General features: G+C 40.5%; 1 protein-coding gene across 1 annotated transcript in view; it reads right to left on the reverse strand.

Annotated features, from left to right (window-relative positions):
• The window catches only part of npas3 (neuronal PAS domain protein 3), a 367,303-nt gene that overhangs the window by 21,179 nt on the left and 325,468 nt on the right, over positions 1-20,656 (reverse strand). The window contains exons 7-9 of the mRNA XM_085342617.1: positions 11,215-11,333; positions 6,611-6,804; positions 3,672-3,778 (exon numbers count right to left, since the gene is read on the reverse strand). Coding sequence (XP_085198743.1) covers positions 3,672-3,778; positions 6,611-6,804; positions 11,215-11,333 — 420 coding nt within the window. The remainder of the gene's footprint in view (positions 1-3,671; positions 3,779-6,610; positions 6,805-11,214; positions 11,334-20,656) is intronic.

The following is a 20,656-nucleotide window of genomic DNA, read 5'->3' on the forward strand; positions in this document are numbered from 1 at the left end:
GCCAATATAAATAAAACTGGATGTTACTCTTTATTTTTGTGTTTGCATTTGATGTCCACACAAACGTTTTCTGTCGCTATCCAATTAGCCAGAAAGTTCCCCCATGTCTGCAGAAAAAAAAGTTAGGAATCATTAGCCTGCCTGTCTGAAATCAGCTTCCACACAATCAGCAGCGAGTTCATAAAGCCACCGAATGAAACCGCCCCAAAGAAAGGCTGATTTTAGAACAATCTGACCACGCTCCATTTGACGGTGAGGATGGAAAGAAAAAAAGAGAAAAGACATGGAGAACCTCAGTGCCCTGTAGCCATCTATTTCTGAAAGCCCCCCTTTCACAGAGGAAATTAATTTTGAAAGAGGAAGAATAAAATGAACAGCAGAGGTGACTGGAGGTGCTGTATTAGACTACGCTCAACTAAAACCAAGTCATTTAAACCGTTGGCTGGCAGATTGCCTCCCTGACCTCACATCCTCACTGCAGACAGAGAGGAATAATCTCCCTCAATACTTCCCCCTTTTTTTTTGTTTTACACATCCTAACCTGCCCCCCTCCCCTTATTCTGCCTGACCCCGCCAGGCCGCCATAGAGCCACTTCCTGATTGCCACTCTGGATGTTCAGAGCTCAGGAACTTTTGGAGAAGGTAATTGAAAAAGTTTCAGGGAGCTCCATGCTGGTATATTTTCTTGCCTTTTTTTTTGTTGATGAGCTATGTGACATGTTTCATTTGTGTCACAACAGCAGTAAGGGCCGGTGTCGGGAGTCAGAGCTTAAAGAGACCGGCAAAAATCTCTATTTGCAGAGAAATGACGAGGTAAGTACAGTAAGTACAGTCATTTAAGGGCCCTCCTTTCCAGTGAAAGTTAGCAGACCTTTAGGACTAATAGAATAATTTGCAACACAGTATCAAATAATTTCTTTTAACATAACACTGACAGCAAAGGCTTAAAGTCAGTTCCCTCTGTTTTCAGAGTGCATGTAAAAAAATCAAACCAGCAGGAGACCACTAGCTACACTAAAATCAAACACTGCCATTTGTGCGTGTGTGATTTATTTTCTTTCACTGTTCAGCAACAAGGAGACCCCTTCTTAATACCACTAAATGCACTATGATTGGTCTGTTGTTTCTACAACCAATAGAAATGGGCTTCAAATGAAAAAAAAAAATCAAAGGCCCTCCCTATTTAAAATAAATGACAATATCTTTATTTTTACACAGGCCTTCGTCCAGGAATAAAAACACTGAAGCCTTTCTTGTCATGGTCCTGGGCCATGTGGGCCCAGTATTCTCAGTTCCTTGTATTTTTGTATTTCGTTCCTTATTTAGGTCATGTTTCCTGAGTTGTCCTGTTATGTTGTTCCTTATTTGACTTCCCCTTGTGACTCTTATCCCCTGTGTGCCCCTCTATGTATCTGTGAGCCCTCATCTCCCCTCGTGTTTCATTTCCATGTTTCCCCAGCCCACTATGCCCGTGCTCTCTCTCTCCTCCTGTTTGCACCTCTGTGTACTTCCTGTTTTACTTTGACAGTCTCCCGTCAGTGTTGTTTACTCCTGCCATGTCTTGTTATGTTTATCTGTGTCAGCTGTGTTCCCATGTGTGGCCACTTCCCCTGATCATCCCTCTTGTGTATTTAGTCTCTGTGTTTCATGTAGTCTGTGTCGCGTCGTCTGTGTTTCCACCCTCTATGTTTCCATGCCCGGTCTATTGCATTCTTAGTCATAGCTTTACCTTAGTTATTCCCAGTTTAGGTTTCTGTTTAGCCACGCTATCCCTGCTGTATTTGTATACCTTGTCATCAGCCACAATAAAAGGCTCGCTTTTGTTTAAAGTTCACTCCCGTCTGCTCACCTGTGTTCGCACCTGGGTCCACCATACACACCACCGCACGGTCTGTCACAGCGGACCGTGACATTTCTAGTGGTATGCCATCAACAGTGGCCTTCCACACATTTCCACCAGTGTAATATTCCAATTTTCAAAACCTTCACAGGTGAAAGAGCCTAAACAAACGTTAACACCAAGCTCAAACATAAACCCAAATTTAATTCAAATCAAATGGAGTGCTTCTTATATAGTACCATTTTACTCTAGTATGTCTCATTCACCCAAGTACTTTGTTCTACATCTACAAGTGTTTTCCATCTAATATTCACACTCTGATGAACACATCACGAGCAACATGGGGTTCGATATCTTGCCCAGTGATACTTTGGAACTCAGACTGGAGCAGTCAGAGATCAAACTACCAACCTTGCGGTTAGTAGATGACCTGTTCTGCTTTCTGAGCCACAGCCAGGCTAAAAGAAGGAGAACAAACTGCAGCCTCAAACAGAGATGAACTAAATGCATCTTCAGACAAATAAAGATTATAGGAAATAATTAAAGTCATCATAGTGCCAATAAATTTATAGATTAAGTTAAAGTCAATGCAATTTTATTTATATAGCACCAAATCCCAACAACAGATGCCTCAAGGCACTTGGTGAAAACCCCAAGCAAAAGTGAAAAGGAAAAATGCCCTTTGAACAGGAAGAAACTGCCACCAATGAGGGGAGGAAGAGAGAATAAAAAGCTTCCTTTGGTTAAGGTGTAGATGTAGTGGGACAAAAAGGCCAGTTAAGAACATAGGCCCTAGACCTATGTTCTTAATAAGATGTAAATTGTAATACACTGAGTAAAATGATACTGGCAAACAAACTGGTCTGGGTTTTTTTTTGTCTTGATGCATACTGAATTATCCAGGTAAGGAAATCCCGGAAAGTTGATTCTGTTCATCTGGATGTAGAGTTTTCAGTGGAAGAAACATTTCGTTCTTTCAGAGTATTAATGTAAACCAGCTTCTGAGGGCAGTTTTCATCATATTCAATAGTCATTCCACATCTCTGAGAATGTTGGTTCCATGACTTTTCTGAGCAGTTTGAGTAATTTAAACCAAATCTCAGAAAAGTTAGCATTTTATTGCTTTTACAGCTTTTATTGATATAGTTCGCAAATCACTGCTTTAAGCCTTCAAACCACGTTAATAGAAAAGGGTCTTCAGAGAAATATCTGTGCCTTATATCTGAATGCAATCAGCTGCAGTGGACAATATTTGACAGAATCTGACTGTAGCTGCCCGTGTTCGACTCCCATCATGCCAGCCGTCCTTGCTGTGCCGCTTGTTATTATTTGGCGTTCTGCCTAAATGCCTTCACTACCTCAGACAAACCGTGAAACGCTGTGCTGCTCTGAACGCCTCCTCAGTTTTTACCGCCACTGTAAAGATGTGACTGCAGCAACAAACAGCACGCCGCAAATCATCCAGACAGCCACTAAACATGGATACCAAGCCTCTGCTTGGGTGTGTGTCAGAGGGTGCATTATGCCTCCTGACAAGGGTAATAAGATTGCAGAGTTGCTGCTGTGCAAAAACTTTTCAAAGATACAGGAGAGCAGGGATTCTCTATAAGTGGTTTTAAACTTTGAAGAGGGAAATCTAGCAGTATGACTGCTATGAAACAAATGTACAGCTTCACTGGATTAGAGGTAAAGTACATTAAACTAGTGTTTAACCTGTAGGCAAAAAATGCTGAAAAGCTGGCTTATAAACTGCTAGTTCCAAAGTTACTAAGGAAAAAATTCTTTTGCCCAATCAGAGAACAGCACTCAGTCAGGTGGTTCCAATACTCACAGTCAAGGTGACTCTGTCTGATCCCCTCCACATCTTCAGCATGAATAAACTGGTAGCACCTCTTCCCCACAATGTCCACTGGAGTCAGGTCCATGTAGTCACTGATTCTGAAACAAAGAGTACACGTTCCAAAGTGGTAAATGGTAAATGGACTGGCTCTTCTTCAGCACTTTTCCAGTCTACTTGAGCACTCGAGCATTCACATTCAGAGAGCAACTTAAGGTTCAGGATACTTTGGCCTTGCAGACTGGAGCAGCCAGGAATCGGACCAATAACCTTCCAGTTAGTAGATCATCTGCTATACCTCCTGATCTACAGCCACCCCTAGTGGAAGCTCCACTCTATGTGTAATACACAAATACATGTCTAAAAGGCCCCATGATTTTGATTTTTTTTTAAAATTTCACTTAAATGAAGCTTCACAGGTTTCACTTCTTTCAAAGTTCTAAACTTTTTGGTCATCATTTGTTTTTTACGCCACTTTCAACAAAACACCACAACCACACGCTGGTTATGTTATTCAGTTGCATTCGTTTAGCTTTTTCTGTTTGATATTTTCCAAAATGTTGTGTTTTCTGACATCTCTTTGGTTTCTGAACTGTTGTTAAGATTTCTGAAGTGCTGCTGAGTTTTCGAGATTTCTTCGTGCTTTACAGAACGTTGTTGTCTTTTCAATTTTGTTGATATGTTTCTGAAATGTTCTAAAATGGCACCTCGGGGCCACCGTATCTATTTGCCAGCGGTCAGCAAAAATTGAAGAAAGAATCTAATTCTGATAATCAATAACAAAGATTATATTTGCTCCTTTATAAGTGGAATTGCTGATGAAAGAATATCCACTTCCCCATGTTCTATTCTGTTGCTTTGCTTTGGATGATAATCTTGCATCCATATCCCACCACAATAAGCTGCATGGAAGTGGAAATGTTGTGAAACTTTGAAATACATAGCTTGTCACACTGAGACAATTTTCTTTCTGCAGTTCTGGTATTCGATGATTACGAAGTCTGATTCAGGGGAGGCAAAAAAAGCTAATAAACCCAACAACAGAGACTGAAGCTGCCTGTCTATTGTACAGGTAACACATGTGAGCTTTAAAAAGCTTTAATTTGAACAAATTTGCCACAGGATAGACAGAACAATTTCCCCAGTTTCATTGTGACAGCGAGTGGGCGGTGGGAGGACTCATGTCTGGCAGGCAGATAACAGCACACTCTGTTCTTTAGAAAAACCCATCCTCCCATTTTCTCATTCTCTTAGAAACTCATCCTCAAAATGGGGCTGTAATGGGAGCGACACTTGCCTGTTCACCACAGAGACGCTTTCTGTCGCTGCGCACTGAATATCATCATCTGCCTCGCATTGTGTCCCTTTTTTCCACCCACCAATAAAGCAATCTGCCTACTATCATTTTCCCCTCCTCTCTTTCTATAATAAAACATGAAGTTTTTTTTTTTTGCCTGATATGAATCTCCTTGGTTGGCCGGTTAACTCCTGCATGAGATCCTGATACCTATCTGCTTTATCTGGACAGAGCAAAGGAGATAGATCCATCAGAGACATATTTCACTGTTAAACCGGGGAGGATTGGGTCAGGGTTCTCATGAATAAGATGCTCTGACAGGGAAGGCAACTTTTCTTTTTGAACAGCAGGTGTGAAAGATGAATGCAGAAGTAGTCGGTAGTCAGTTTTTTTGGTATAATTTCTTGTGATATTTAATCACAATATAAGTGGAGCACTCTAAAATGTCCAATCAAAAGAAACTAAGATGAACAGATAATTTTGTAGATAAAAAACTCCTTAAACATATCATTTACTCAGCAATACTATGTTCATATGTATCAGCCGAAATATTATGTACACAATGTGTGTGTAATATAAGGTGATATAAGTCAGTACATCATTAACTGATCATCAGAATCTGTGACTGCCTCTATAAAAGCTGACATTTTGGTAGTTTGCTCATCAGGAGCATTCAGGTATGTGTTAACACAATGTCAGGAGGAAAGACATCTATAACTATCTTAAAGAAACAATTGCTGCCCATCAATCTGGGAAATTTCAGGGTCATTCCAAGCAATTTGAAGTTGTATTAAAAGAAAGATAATCGACAAGTGAAAAACATTGAAGACAGTTGCCGATCTTCTCAGGAGTGGACGTCTCACCAAATTCACCCCAAGGTCAGACTGTGTAAAATACCTAAGAGCAAAGTTGAGCGGAAAGTGGAATCAGAAATTTATGTTATATTGACCGAGAATGTTTTTAGTGTCATTCACTTACACTCAAGTTTAAACACTGGCAACTTTCAGTGCTACCCCTCAACCTTCTAGTATCAATTTCAAAACCCGTCTTCTTCTCAAGTTATCGAAATCACAAGATTTTCAGAAAACTTGCCCAAAACAGTAAACAAGTTCTAAACTTTGACTTGAAACAAACGAAACTGTTTCCAGTCACTGAGTAGACAGTGTTAAAGACAGCTAGTGTTTACTTCTGCAGCACATTCAGCAATAAGTGCAGCTGAGATTTAAACTTGGTTATTGGGCATGTTATTAATTTATTTATTAATTTTTTAATAATTTCTTTTTGTCCAATAAATCATGATAGTGTAATATGTCATTTGCTGTTCATGCCACGTTTCTTGAAGTGTTACTAAGACATGGTAGGGACTAGATATTATTATAAAAACATGTCTTCTCAAAAAGTTTTCATTCATTTGTGTGATCTATAAACTCTTTGTAACCCATAATAAGTTAATCAGTGTATTAAATATAAACTAAAAAGCATTTAATACAATAAGACTAACAAAATTAAGAATGAAAATGATAGCTAAAGACCTATATGTTGCTTTTTTGTTGCGTTCTTTTCATAAAAACTATTGTGCACTCTTTTTCAACAGATGACAAAAACAAAACAAAAAAACTCAGTTTTTCTGCTCTACCTGTTCTCACAGTAGACAATCTTTAGGTCCATGTTGACTCGGGTCACGAACATTTGGCAGTCGATGCGAACCTCGTTGATTGTTGGCGGCGGGAGAGCGTGAGCCACCGCCACCATCCCCATGATCTGATTGGGCACTGAGCGGCTGTGCGTCAGAGCCATCCTGATCCGCAGGCGCCCTGTGACGTGGATCACCTGAAGGGGAAAAAACAAGTAAAGGAAAGTCAGAGAACTTTTTCAAATGAAAACAAGCATTCACCTACATTTCTTTCTTTGTATTGAGAATCAGGATGTATGATAATGCAACTTTTGGCCTCGAAGAAGCTAAAGAAAGACATCAGCTCAGACTTTGTATAGGTGATAACTATGAAGCACTAATAACCTGTATGCTGGTCAGCTCAAACTTGATGTCCAATTTAGAGGTGGACAAAAATTATACCAGTGTCATTATGTGTATGTAAGTGCAAATGTCTGTACTAATATATGATTATGTTTATCTGCTTGTCTGGAACAGGTTTCACTTATAAATGAGCCTGGTTCTGCCGGAGGTTTCTTCCTGTTAAAAGGGAGTTTTTCCTTCCCACTGTTGCCAAAGTGCTTGCTCATAGGGGGTCACATGATTGTTGGGTTTTTCTCTGTATCTATGAAGCGCCTGGAGGCGACTTTTGTTGTGATTTGGCGCTATATAAATAAAATTGAATTGAATTGAATTGAAATGAGACACTGAGTCTCAATGGGCACTACGTATATAAATAAAGGCAAAATAAAATTGAAAAAATACATATGTGAATATCTGTTTTGTATCGTAGTCTCTACTAAAATACAAATGTGCTCTATTCTCATTGGGTGGCCGTAGCTCACGAGGTAAAGCACTTCCTCTACAAAGTGGAAGGCCGGCTCTTCAATCACCTACTCCTCTTGTCTGCGTGTCGAAGCATCCTTTAGCAAGATACTGAACTCCGAGTTCCCCTCAAGCTATCTATTGGAGTGTGTGAAGTTAAAATGTGCTTGTTTAAATGTGTGTAAATGGATAAGAAAGTGCTTTGAGTGCTCAAATAGACTAGAAAAGTACTATATAAGTACCAGTCTGTTTAGGTCTCCCAATTATTATGCTAGTAAACTTTATATAAATCTTTATGAGGATACTGGCACTTCTTCCTTATCTTCATCTATCATCATATTAATGCCCAAATGCCCAACATCCAAACTTACCAAAAACTCTCAAACAAGTTTGAGCTATCAAAGAACCATTTCCATGTGTGTCCTCCAAAGTAAGGACCACATAAAATATGTGTCCTGTGGTTATGTGTCCCAGCTCATAAACAAAAACACAAACTGGTCCACACAAAAACTTGTTTCACACAAAAGCTGAAAAAGCAAAGTAAACATACTTCCTGTGCTATATTTTTGATAATGCTAGTGTTTGAATTGAGTCTCTATTCCATTCATGGTTCAGACAATGTATTAATGAAATCTGTAAGTTCTTTTAGTGATTTTGTTTTGTCTTTGACAGCTTTTCCTCTGTCTTTCCTCTGCTGTCTGCCATCATTCCTGAGGAGAATTGAATGTATTAGTCAGGGATAAACCACGAGTGACCCCACATACACGCACATTGACGTACAAACAAGGCAGCCCAAAGAATCCCCTTTAATCCGGCTTCTCGATCTGTGAATAGTGAGACGGTCGCAGAGCTTAGAGTCCTGATGTTACACCTATACATGCATATTTTCTTTCTGCAGAAAAAAATCACAAACCTAAGCATGGGAACAAGATCAAACCAAGGTTACTGTAACTGCAAAAGCGGAAGAAAAACAGACAAGTCCTTCACTGTAATAGACAGCCAAAGTTCTAGTGTCACTTTCATCTAACATTTTTTTTCCACATAAATTTTAAAGTCTCAGAAGTGTGAACTGAAAGCCCAGTTCTGTTAAGTTCACTTCATTCAGATCAGATGACAAGGGCAGTGCACTTTTTAGCCATATTATTTAACACAATGTAGGAAAGTGAAATAATGACACAGGAATCGAGAAAAGTGTACTGAAACTGATTTTCAAGAATTGTTGTGAAGAGCTGTAGTAACTACAGACAGATAAAGTTGATGAAGCTAGGTTTAGAAGAGAGTTGACAATTACTACCAGTATGGCTTCATGTTGATAAAAGAGCAGTACAAATGCGATGCTTGCTTTGAGAGTGTTGATGGAGAAGTATGGACGAGGTTAGAAGGAGTTCAGTTCAATTCAATTTTATTTATACAGTGCCCAAATCACAACAACAGTCGCCTCAAGGCGCTTTAAATTGTAAGGTAGACCCTACAATAATACATACAGAGAAAAACCCAACAATCATATGACTCCCTATGAGCACTTTGGCAACAGTGGGAAAGAAAAACTCCCTTTTAACAGGAAGAAACCTCCGGCAGAACCAGGCACAGGGAGGGGCAGCTGTCTGACACGGCCGGTTGGGGTGAGAGAAGGACAAAACAGGACAAAAGACATGCTGTGGAAGTTTCTTTGTGGATTTAGAGACACCTGATAGGGTTCCAAGACAGGAAGTGTGGTACTGCAAGTCAAGAGTGGCACAGAAGTATTTGAGGATGGTATAGGGCATGCAGAGAGATAACAGGAATCTGTTCTAAGCCTGTTCTTGTTTGCAGCGGTGATAGATGGGAGTATACATGGACTATTGTCTATGCAGATGATGACTGAGTCAGAGTAGACAGTAAGGGGAAGAAAGCCTGGAGAGGTAAAGGTATACTCTGGAGAGAAGAGGAATGAAAGTCAGTAGAAGCAAGACAGAATACACGTGTGAATGAGAGGGAGGCAGGTTTAAGAGTGATGATGCAAAGAGCAGAAGTCATGAAGAAGATTTATGGATGGAGTAAACGGAGGACATGCAGAGCATTGCTGTCTTAGAGAGGATGCTAGGGTGAGATACAGATGCAGGAAGATGACTGGTAAAGGCAGCAGCTGACAGACAAACATACACAATGGCATGAAAAGTGTTTCCCCCCTTCCTGAGTTTCTATTTTTTTTATATGTTTATCAAAGTTCAATGTTTCAAATCACCAAATAAATGTAAATATTAGACAAAGATACCACAAGTAAACAAAAAATGCAGTTTCTTAATGAAGGTGTTTATTATTAAGGGGGAAAAGAAAAGAAATCCAAACCTAAATGGCCCTGTAAAAAACCTAAATGGCCCCCAGAAAAAGTAGACCAAAAGACAGACAGCATATTGCGATAGAAGGAAATTCAGGACCAAATTATAATAAAATAAGTAGCTGAGATTCTCAACCTGGAAAAGGTTATAAGGCCATTTCTAAAGCTGTGGGACTCCAGCAAACCACAGTGCTGGAGTCAAATGGTAAAAACATGGAACAGTGGTGAACAAAATTAACCCAAGTTCAATGACGACTCATCCAAGAGGTCACAGAAGACCCCAGAACAACATCCCAAGAACTGCAGGCCTCACTTGCCTCATTTAAGGTTCATGACCCCACCATAAGAAAGAAACTGGGCAAAATGGCATCCATGGTGAAGTTCCAAGACTGCTTACTGCTAAGCAAAAGGAACATAAAGGCTCATCTCACGTTTGCATAAAAACATCTTAATGATCCCCAAGACCTTTGGGAAAAGAGTCTGTGGACAGACGAGGCAAGAGCTGAACTTTTTGGACGGTGTGTGTCCCGTTACATCTGTCATAAAACTAACAGAACATTTTTGAAAAGGAACATCATGTCAACAGTAAAATATGGTGGTGCTATTGTGATGGTCTGGGGCTGTTTTCCTGCCTCAGGACCTGGAAGACTTGCTGTGGTAAGTGGAACCTTGAATTCTGCTGTCTACCAAAACATCCTGAAGGAGAATGTCCGGCGATCTGTTCGTGACCTCAAACTGAAGTGCACTTGGGTTCAAACTGAAGACTTTGGAGTGGCCTAGTCAAAGTCCTAAACTGAATCCGATTGAGATGCTGTGGCATGACCTTGACAACCCTCCACAGCGATGTAAAAGACTTATTGGTTTAGGGAGCAATTCCTTTTTTTTTGCACATGGCCATGTAGGTTTGGGTTTTGTTCCCCTAATAATAAACACTTTAGAAACTGCATTTTGTGTTTACTTGTGTTATCTTTGTCTAATATTTAAATTTGTTTAATGATCTGAAACATTTAAGTGTGACAAACAAAAAATAGGAGGCATGATGAAGGCAAAGACTTTTCAAACTACTGTATATAGAAAAGGAGACACATAAGCATGCAAAGTACCTATTTTTTCATTACATTATAAATTTCCACGTGAATCACAGATTAAAAACAGTAATGAGTTGATTTGTCCTCAAGCAGATGAAGGGAGATGATCATACCCATGTTAGAAAATCCAGTCTTTCAAAAATTTAGCAGCAACTCCATAATTTGTTAGATGGTTTTTGTAATTTTGCCTGGGTACACACAGTTTAAATCAAATAATTAATATGTGATTGAAGAAAGATTGACTTTCAGCTTCAACACAAGAGGTTTTTATGAAAAACTTCATAGTGACTTTTCTTTTCCCCCTTCTCCACAGTTCCAGTTTTAGAATTCAACTTATTTTTGCGATACATTGTTCTGACCTTATATCCTGAGGACTTGATGTGCACGCCTCTCTTTGTGAGTGTAGATTTCATCCGGATGAAGAAGGACCGTTCCAGGGAGTTATCAGGAGCCAGAAGACTGGGACTGCTGGATTCGACTGTGACAAAAACAGACAATACGAAAACTGAGTCTGATAAATGTTTCTTTTTCTGAGTGTATTATGCAAAATAAACTGAATGAAAAAAAATCACACAACGCTCTATAAGATTAATTTAGTTCTATATTCCAAATGTCAAACAAAACACTTAAAATGTAACAGGTAAGTTGAAATAGTTTTAAAGAAGCCTTTTTGTTTTGGTATTTTTTTAAAAAGTCATCATACAAGGATATGATTTACAACTTGAATAAATGCTTCCAGTAAGGTTATGCCATCAACTGCTAGTTTTAAGTCTTCTTGCTTCCTTGTAAGTCTTTACTGTATGGGCATGTTTAACAACCACCAAGGTAATTAAAGTCAACAAAAACTAAAAACTAAACCTACACGTGCAAAAACATTTTAGTTCAGTAAAAAAAAATAAATACAGAAAACCAGACTTTTCATAAAAAATATATTTATATATACACACATGCAATTTAATGTATGTACATTTTGAATAATTTCAAGTAAGAAATCCCAATATAGAACACTTAATTATGCAAGTTATTAATCAGACTGAAACTAAATAACCTAAAGTCCAGGTGGAATGAAACTGAAAACAGTGCATAGCAACAATAATAAAAAAAAGATTAGTTTACTTTATGATGGTTCACCAAAAGTGTACAGCGCAGAAAACTGTAATTGGCTCAAACACAAGTGAAGCATTTTTAAATGGGTGTATAACAAATAAACACATTCATACTGTCAGTTCAGCCAGTCAACCAATCACAGCTGCAGTCAACCCGTCAATCAAATCAAAGCAGCTCATGACACTCAAACGGGGAAATGTCAAAACACATCAGAAGAGGACGACGCAGCGATTAGATCCAAAGTAAAGGGTTAAGGTTAACAGCTTGAAAACGACAATCTTCTGATATTAGAACTATTAAAATAAGCCTCATGTAATTGTTGAAAGACTGAAATTTGATGCTTCCTTTAGCAAAGTTAAAATTGCTCAGACGACTCCTAACTGATAGGTTAACAGCCTGTGGCAGCCTGGCCCTTCACAACATGAAATCCTCACACAAGAAGTCAATTTTTTCAGCAGCCTTCAAAGTTCAGCCAGTGAGCTTACATCAAATCAGGAGGTAGCAATGCTTACGTAAGGTGAGATGCTTCATTTGTCAGCAGCTGTCAGCTTTCAGAAATCAGCTGCATATTCATAACTTCTCCGTCCATCAGAGGAAGCGATGTGAGGAGAGACAGCCAGGAAATGTTCCCTTACACTTAAACACGATGACCAACAGTGTTCAGTACAAACACAATCCAGGTTGCTTAAGTGTACAAATGTCAAAATTCACTTGGAATTAAGCATGGCAATATGGGAGTGTTATTGTTGTAGCATTATTCCCAGATGTGTCTGGAGTGCTGTACTTGTGAATGTGTAACAGTGTATTCAGATTTTCAAGAGTTGAAGCTGGTTAAGGTTACAGAAAGGTTGTGATCATGTAAGTTCAATCAGACTCACCAAATTATTTTTCTTTGAACTAATCCACAGACTTTGGAGTCAAAACCTGTGTAGAATTTCCATGTAGCCCCAACCACCTCCTGCTGACTCATACACAGTTTGTGAATGCATTATTTCATTCACTGAAAAACACAACACTGTGCATCTCTGTGTAACTCAGTCAGGGATTATGTTGCTCCTAAACACAGTAACAATTTTAAAAAAGAGTGGGAAAGTCATGTGCAATTTTTTTGCCCCATCCTCCATCAGAAATTCTCAAAGAGCAGCACAGGGTACGATTAATCATCACAATCAAATTGCGATCGTTCACTTGGAAGAAGAGACTCAAATGGGAAGACAAGCTAAAGTCACAAAATCCAAATTTGATTCAAACACAAGCGGTCAGTCAGAGAAAGTAAACAAGTGAAAGAAGGGGCTGCCAAAGGGCAAAAAAACAAAACACAGACTGATCGATGAGAAACGTAAAACAAGAAAAAGAAAAGAAAAAATACAACAGGAAGTGAACCAAAACTCTAAACTATAGCACACATCCTTTAGACGTGTAATATAAGATAACTCTTGTGCTGGCTAATTTCCTACAGCTTTCATCAAATTAAAAAAAGCTAATCCAAGTCCATATTTGTAATTCCAGACATGCTGGGTTATTTGTTTTCTATTTGCTTGTGAACATTTAAGGTAATGCGAAAGCACAATTTAACCACAGACAGCGATCAACATGTTATCGTGCAGCTTACATCCACCAACGCCGCTTCCTGCAACTTTAGCACGACGCAGAACTGGAACATTTCCTTCCAGCATGTAAATCCTTTTATGATGTCTCAACACAGTTGTTCAGGTTGGTGAGCACTAAAAGGCTACTTGCTTTTCCCTCTGTTGCAGGTCTTTATTTTTCTTTGTTTCAGGAGGCAACTCCCCTAACACACACACACACACGCACAACCACGCACGCTTATGCATGAACACAGTCAGGTCTCTGGTGGATGTGGCAGTTTGATCAGCACTGATATGTGTTGACAACGTCTAATCTGAAAAAATTGAAAGAAATGAATTAATATGCAAATTCATCCTTTATAATATAAACGTCCTTGAAGAGAGGAAGACAGGAGGGAGGGGGGAGGGGGTGAATGAGAGAAAAAGGGAGTGAGGGAAAAAAGGAGAGAGGGGAAAGCATGGGGGTGGAAAGACTGGAGAAAATAAAGGAGGAAGTAAGGGAAAAATAAGAGAAATACAAATTTGAATGTGAAACAGGTAGACAGAAAGAAAAGAAGTCATTTCAGAAAAACCTTGATAGAAAAAGGAAAGTAGATGAAGCATGGGATAAAAATACTGACAACCACTCATGCTACCCATCAGAAGATTTTCAAAAAACGTGACCTTGACCTTCAGGTCAAAATCACTGACATTCAAACTCATCTGAGTAGATACAACAATGGTATTAACTTAACTCTCCTACATCACTTCATTCTTGAGTTATCACATTCACAAACATAGGTGTGCACACTGCTCACTTGATCCAGAGATGAAAAAGAAAAAGAAAAACAAACAATTCTAAACAAGTGGAGCAAAAGCAAAAGATGTGGAGAGAGCAGGAGATGGAAGGGGAAGAAGGAAGAGAAAAGAAAGAGAAAAGAGGCAGAGGGAGGCAAAAAGAAATGAAATGAAGTGAAGGCGATGAGACTTGGGTAAAGGGAAGGTTTAGAAAAGAGGTGGGAGAAAGAATGAAGTAAGAACAAAGTGAAATGTAACAGGAATGGAAAAAGGACAAAGTGAAAAATAGGCAGGGATATCTGAGGAAAAAGGGGAAACAAAAGAGGAAGGAGGAAAAGGAGAAGAAGAAGAAGAAGGAGGGAAAGGAAAGGACATGACGCTTCCCAGGAGGAGCTACAAATCTTCATCTCCACCCCCTCCCTCTTCTTCTCTTCCATCCCACCACCAGTCGCTCCTAAAGGAAAACAGCAGCCGATCTGACGGAGAATAATGATGATGGAGGGAGAGAGGGAATGGAAGAGAGAGAGGACAGACAAATGACAGGGGAGCTGGACCCCCCCACTCCCCCCCACCCCCCTTCTGTCTTTGTTATTCTCTTTGAATTAATGGGATTAGTTTCTGCATGCATACACACACTCACTCACTTGAGATATCACATTCACTGTCATACACACCTCTTTTCATTTTGACACACACACACACACACACACACACACACACACACACACACACACACACACACACACACACACACACACACACACACACACGTTGTGTGCTTGTTTGCAATTAAACAATTTCTGCATGAATGAAGTGAAGGAAGAACTGAAACAGCAAGAGAAGGAAGAAAGGCGAGGAGAGAGAAGAGAAAAGGAATCCACGTGACGAAGAACAGGAAGACGACTGGAGTAGGAAGAAAAATATAAAAAGAACAAGAAGACAGAAGGAGGAGCAGTGGGTCTAAGAGAGAAAAAAGAGTCAAAGGAGAGGAGGAGGGTGGTGAAGAGATGAAGAATCGTAGAGATGCATCAAGAAAGAGCAGGGAACAAAGGGGCTCTGAGCAGAAGCAACAGAAATTATAAAAAAGGAAAAACAGAAGGAGAGTTTAAGAGTCAAAATAGAGAAATAATAGGAAAAAAAGAATGAGAAAAAAGAGCATAGGAAATGGGAGCAAGGGTATGAAAAAAATGAGGATGACAGAAAAGAAACAGCGTGGAGGAAAAGAAAAGAAGCACAAATTTAGGCATAAAGCAAGGAAAAAGTAGGGGAAGTGTGAGCAAGAAAATATAAACAGATGGAAAGGAAATGGAGGAGGAATAAGAGGAGAAGGAAATTAAGGAAAATGGTGTAAAAGTAGACGAAATATCAGATGAAAGGATGGAAAGGAGGAAAGAGGAAGTCAAGAGAGAATAAGTTGTACAGCAATGGAAGGTATAAAGCGGATGGATAGTGTAGGGAGCAACAACAGGAGAAGAAGACGAGATGGAAAAGGAGGAAGCTGTGAGAGTAGAGAACTGGGAGAAAAGAATAACAGGATGAAAAGAGGAAGAGATGATCTGGAGGAGGAGGAAGAGGAGGAGGGGTAAGTTCTGTTGTAAAAGAAGTGAAAGGAAGAGGAGGAGTGGAGGGAATAAGAACAAGTAAAAGATTACAGGAAAGAAGAGGAGGAAGAGTGGAGGGAGTCTGAAAGAACGCAGAGAGGGGAAAAAAGACAAACAGAATAAAAAGAAGAGAGAAGAGGAGGAGGAGCAGGATCATGTGGGGATTCAGAGGTGTTTTCTCATTCTGCTCATTCGGCGTGCGTAGCCATGGCGTCTTCGGGGACGACGCTCCTACAAGACAAAGATTAGCGCTACAAAGGCAGCAGGTGGCTACCGGCTCTGCCGCTGCCCGACTCTGGGACCTAATTATCTACGGCACTGAAACTTTCCCTCGTTTGAAGGACAAATGATTAATTAAAAAGAACAACTCACCTACGCCTGTGATCTGTGGACAATACCCAGAGTACTGAGGGTTTCTTTCCACCAGTGTGTGTGTGTGTGTATGTGTGTGTGTGTGTGTGTGTGCGTGTGTGTGTGCGCAATTGCCGGGAAGTCTCAGTGGGACAGGGTATCATTGTCAGACACTCTAATAACGTTGCCTGGTTCAGGGAGCCCGTTGTGTCCGACTGATAACTAGCTAACGTGACAGAAGAGCGTGGGGCGAGACAAAGCAAGCTACAGCAAGGTCACTGCAACCTCCACCAGCTGCCGCTGCAGCCACAGCAAAGCGCCGCTACGACAAACTAAAGGAAGAGTGAGGAAAACACACTAATTTAACAAGAGGCGTGTAATACAGCAGATAAGGCGACACATGTAGCACATTAATGAGTCATTTAGCAACTTTAAGTGGCTGAAAAGAGAAGCTCACAACAAATTAATCAGACTGACAGGGAAGCAGAAGTGTGCTTAAAAGACATCTCAAAGGCTCTGATGTTTCCAGTGTTGAGAAAACAAAATGGCAGAAAGAAAAAGTGGATCAGGCCAGAGGTGATTGATACTTTCAATTTGAGATACTAGGAAGAGTTAGGGAATGATCATAGGGAAGTTCTATGAGAAATACATACATACAGTATTGAAAACATTTAGTGTTTTGTGTACTTTAACAGAAGAGGCGCAACATGTTAAGTTGTAAAAAGCTTCTACTGGTACTGTAACTGATTCTGCGTGACTAATGAGCCATATCTTGAAGTAATGGGTGAGATTTGTGAGGATGATGCAAGACTTGCATCAAAACAGCAAGACAGTGGTGAGGTGACAGACGGGTTCAAGGTGGGGGTGGGATAGTCTCTGAGCCCGCTCTTGTTTGCAGTGGTGATGGAGGAGTTGACAAGTGAGGTCAGGCAAGAGTGTCAGTGGACCATGATGCTCACAGGGACACTGTGATCTGTATTGAGAGTAAGGAGCAGGTGGAAGAGAGCCTGGAGGTGGAGGTATGCTCTGGAGAGAAGCAAAATAGCTCAGGTCAGCTATCCAAAGCAACAGACAGAGCGAAGTAAGGAAGAAGAGAGTGTAGGCAAAGCGGAAGTGGTTGGAGACAAGTGTTAGGGGTGATTTGTGAGTAAAGAGACCTGCTATAATGTAGGGTTGTGTTGGCAATTATAAAAAGGCAGGAGAGGTGACAGGTTAGGAGTGACCAGAATTGACAGTTAGAGAGGAAAGGCTGAAGCGATCTGCAGACCACAGAAAGACCACAGAGGAGATTCATGGATGTCATGAAGAAGGACATGCAGACGGTCGGTGGGACAGACAAGGATGGCAGGGATCGGGTGAGATGTAGGTAGATGATTCCCTGTGGCGAATCCTAAACGGAGCAGCCGGAAGAGGTACATCTCTTCATCATTGTTATAAAAAGTACATTATTTACTTACCTAAGATACTGTGGGCTTGCTTCGATTCATACACATAGAAATGGATGTGTGTGCCACTGCCCACACTGAAGCCATACATGCAATCTAATTCTCTGGGAAACACTGAACCACAAGGCAGAGCAGACCCATGGGAGATCAGACAGGCAACCATGAAGGATGTGCCGCAGTGCACTTTCTTCCAAACACAGTATATACATATATAAGAGCAGGAATAATCTAAATATGGGGTCACACACACACACACACACACACACACACACACACACACACACGGAAAGCACAAGCGAGCTAGGTATTCATCACAGGGAGAGACTATTGTCAAAGAAAAGTTTAATTGTGTAAACACTCTGTAACTGTCCTGTCATATTCCTGCCTCTCCGGCTCACTATCGCCTCCATGGCTGTAATTGAATTGCTAGTGTCAGGAGGGAGAGGAGGGGAGGAAGAGGTGGAGGAGGGAAAGGCAGGAGGCGAGACTCGCCTTATGAATAGAATGTGTTTTCTATCAGGCAGGATTTGACAAATTGTGTCAGGAAGAAAAGTCCAAGCGATAACAGTTTGGTATATGAAAGTGGAGGAGGTGCTACAGGGGAATGGAGAACAGGCAGCGAAAGGGCGAAGAAGAGGGATGAGGAAGGAAAGAAGGAAAGACAGAAGGAAAGAAGCAGGGGCAGAAATAGGAAGTGATTTTTTAAAAATGTGGAGGAAGAGAAGAGCGGAGATACTGGTTGGAAAAAGAAGATAGGAAAAGAGGGCTTAAGAAATCAGAGGGGAGAGGTTTGAAGGAAGACAAGTATGGGGAGTGAAGACGAGGAGGAGGTGGGAGAGATAAAGAAGCAAGGAGAAAAAAGAGGAGATAGAGGAGGTAAAGGCAGAGGACAAAAAGAAATGGATGGAGGAAGAGGGAAGGAGATGATGAAGACTACGAAGTTGGGAGTAAAGACGGAGAGGAAAAAGAGGACGAGACAACAGTGGAAAGGAGAAGAAAGAGGAGGAAAATGAGTGAGAGTGGAAGATAGGAGCTGTACTGTCTGTACTGAGGAAGGAAAATGATCTGAAGAACAAGGCAGAGACGAAATTGAGGAAGAGGACGCAATGAAGAAGGATTCAGTCAGATTCCTGTACAGTTTTTTACAAAGCTTTACAAAGTTTGTGTGTTCGTGTGTGTAACAGTAGATTCCCTCAAAACCTTTCCCACATTGTTTAAAGCCTGGGAACCAAAGTTTTTTTCATATATAATCTGTAACACACCTCCACTTCTCCTCCTCCTCTTCCTCACCTCACTTTCTCCATTTCCTTTCCTCCCCCAGTGCATCCTCCCCACATTTCCTCTCCTTTTTCACTACAGTGATAAAAAAAAGATACTTTTATTTTGACAGTCTTATCAGGACAGTGAGCTCAAATCAAACAGTGCTCTAATAGCCTTGAGACACCTCAGTCCTAGCTTTGTCTCTCCTGGTCTCCTTTGACTCCTGTATTTCCTCCTCTGAGATATCCCTCAACCCCTCGTTTCATCTTCCTCCCTCCTCCTCCCTCCTCTTCTTTCTCAGTGATCTCCCTGTGATAGGACTAAGGCTTTTCTAAGCTGTATTTAGCTTTTCCACTTTCTCTTTTGGGAGCTGATCTACCTATGAAAAGACGGGGGGAAAGGGAAGACAGAATGGTTGTGAAACAAAGACAAAAAAGAAGATGAACGATTACAAAGCAACAAAAAAGGTCAAAAGTTTGAAGGCAGATCTGTATATTTTGGTTAGGTACCAGTGACAGGAACCCTCATGTGCTGGAGAGAGCAGTGCATTAATGATCAGCGTGTCTGCGTCTCATGTTTTACATAATGACACATTCAAGTGTCCGCATACCATTGTCCACAAAGTATAGAGACAATAGGGTTGAGGAAAGGAGGGAAGACGTGGAGTCTGAGGTGGAGGGTAAATGAACAGACAATTTGTTTTCCCTGATACGGATGATGAGACTGACAGCTCGTCTTTGTTCTGACTGAGGTCGGAGGTCACAATGACACACGCATACACAACGCAGAGATAATAGGCAATTGTCTGTATCTGCAACCTGCATAATTACTTCCAGAGACAGAGAGAGACGTGACTCCTGCTGGAAAGCCCAAAAGGGAGGAGAAAGACAGAAAACAAGGGCAAAACAAGCCAAAGTCAGGAGACTGCAGAGAGAAAGAGAGTGACAGTTTAGTTCTTGCGTTAGTCCTGAACCGGCTACTGTGAAGCAGGATTTGGGGCTTTAACTCCACAATTCAGTCAACTTCAGGTTTTTGGAATTTTGGAAAGGGGGTTACTGGTTACTGGGTTACATCGGCATAATAATTAATGCTGCACACCTAAGAGGTCAACCCCCACCAAAACACTGCCTACCTGACAAATCAGGTCTCTTTTAAAGACATATACATACTCAGAAAATCTTATGGGCCCCCTATGCAGGTAGTGGCAGGGTCAATGTTTTAAAGACCATTTAAAGTTTTTGTCTTTCCTTGACAAACATCAATAAGCAATATAGATTTTTAGGAACAACTTCACTTCACTTTTTTTCTTTCAGAAGCTTTAAAGCCACTTCATTGCTCTATGAGCCCTAATATTGCAAAATCATTAATTGTTACAGTTGTGGTCAGAAATGTACAATAATCAGGGGCATGAATGTCATGGTAATTTGGGGCTTTTAATGATTTCTTTGAACTGATTTATTTTTTTGAAGCAAGCTTCACATTGCCTTGGACTTGAGAGGGTGCTGATCGAGAAAGAAACCCCTAATCTAAAACTGACACCTTCAAGTGGAAATTTGCTGCTGCCCATGTGGACAAGCTAAATGCCTTTTAGAGTAAAGTTTTATAGATTGGGCTATTTGGCCACAAGTAAATCAAGTGTATTTTTCGTTTGTGTTGTATTGGCAGAGCATG

This window comes from Diplotaxodon limnothrissa, linkage group LG19 (assembly GCF_057381915.1).
Source record: "Diplotaxodon limnothrissa isolate DT_005_m linkage group LG19, D_limnothrissa_male_GT1.1, whole genome shotgun sequence".
Lineage (NCBI taxonomy): Eukaryota > Metazoa > Chordata > Actinopteri > Cichliformes > Cichlidae > Diplotaxodon > Diplotaxodon limnothrissa.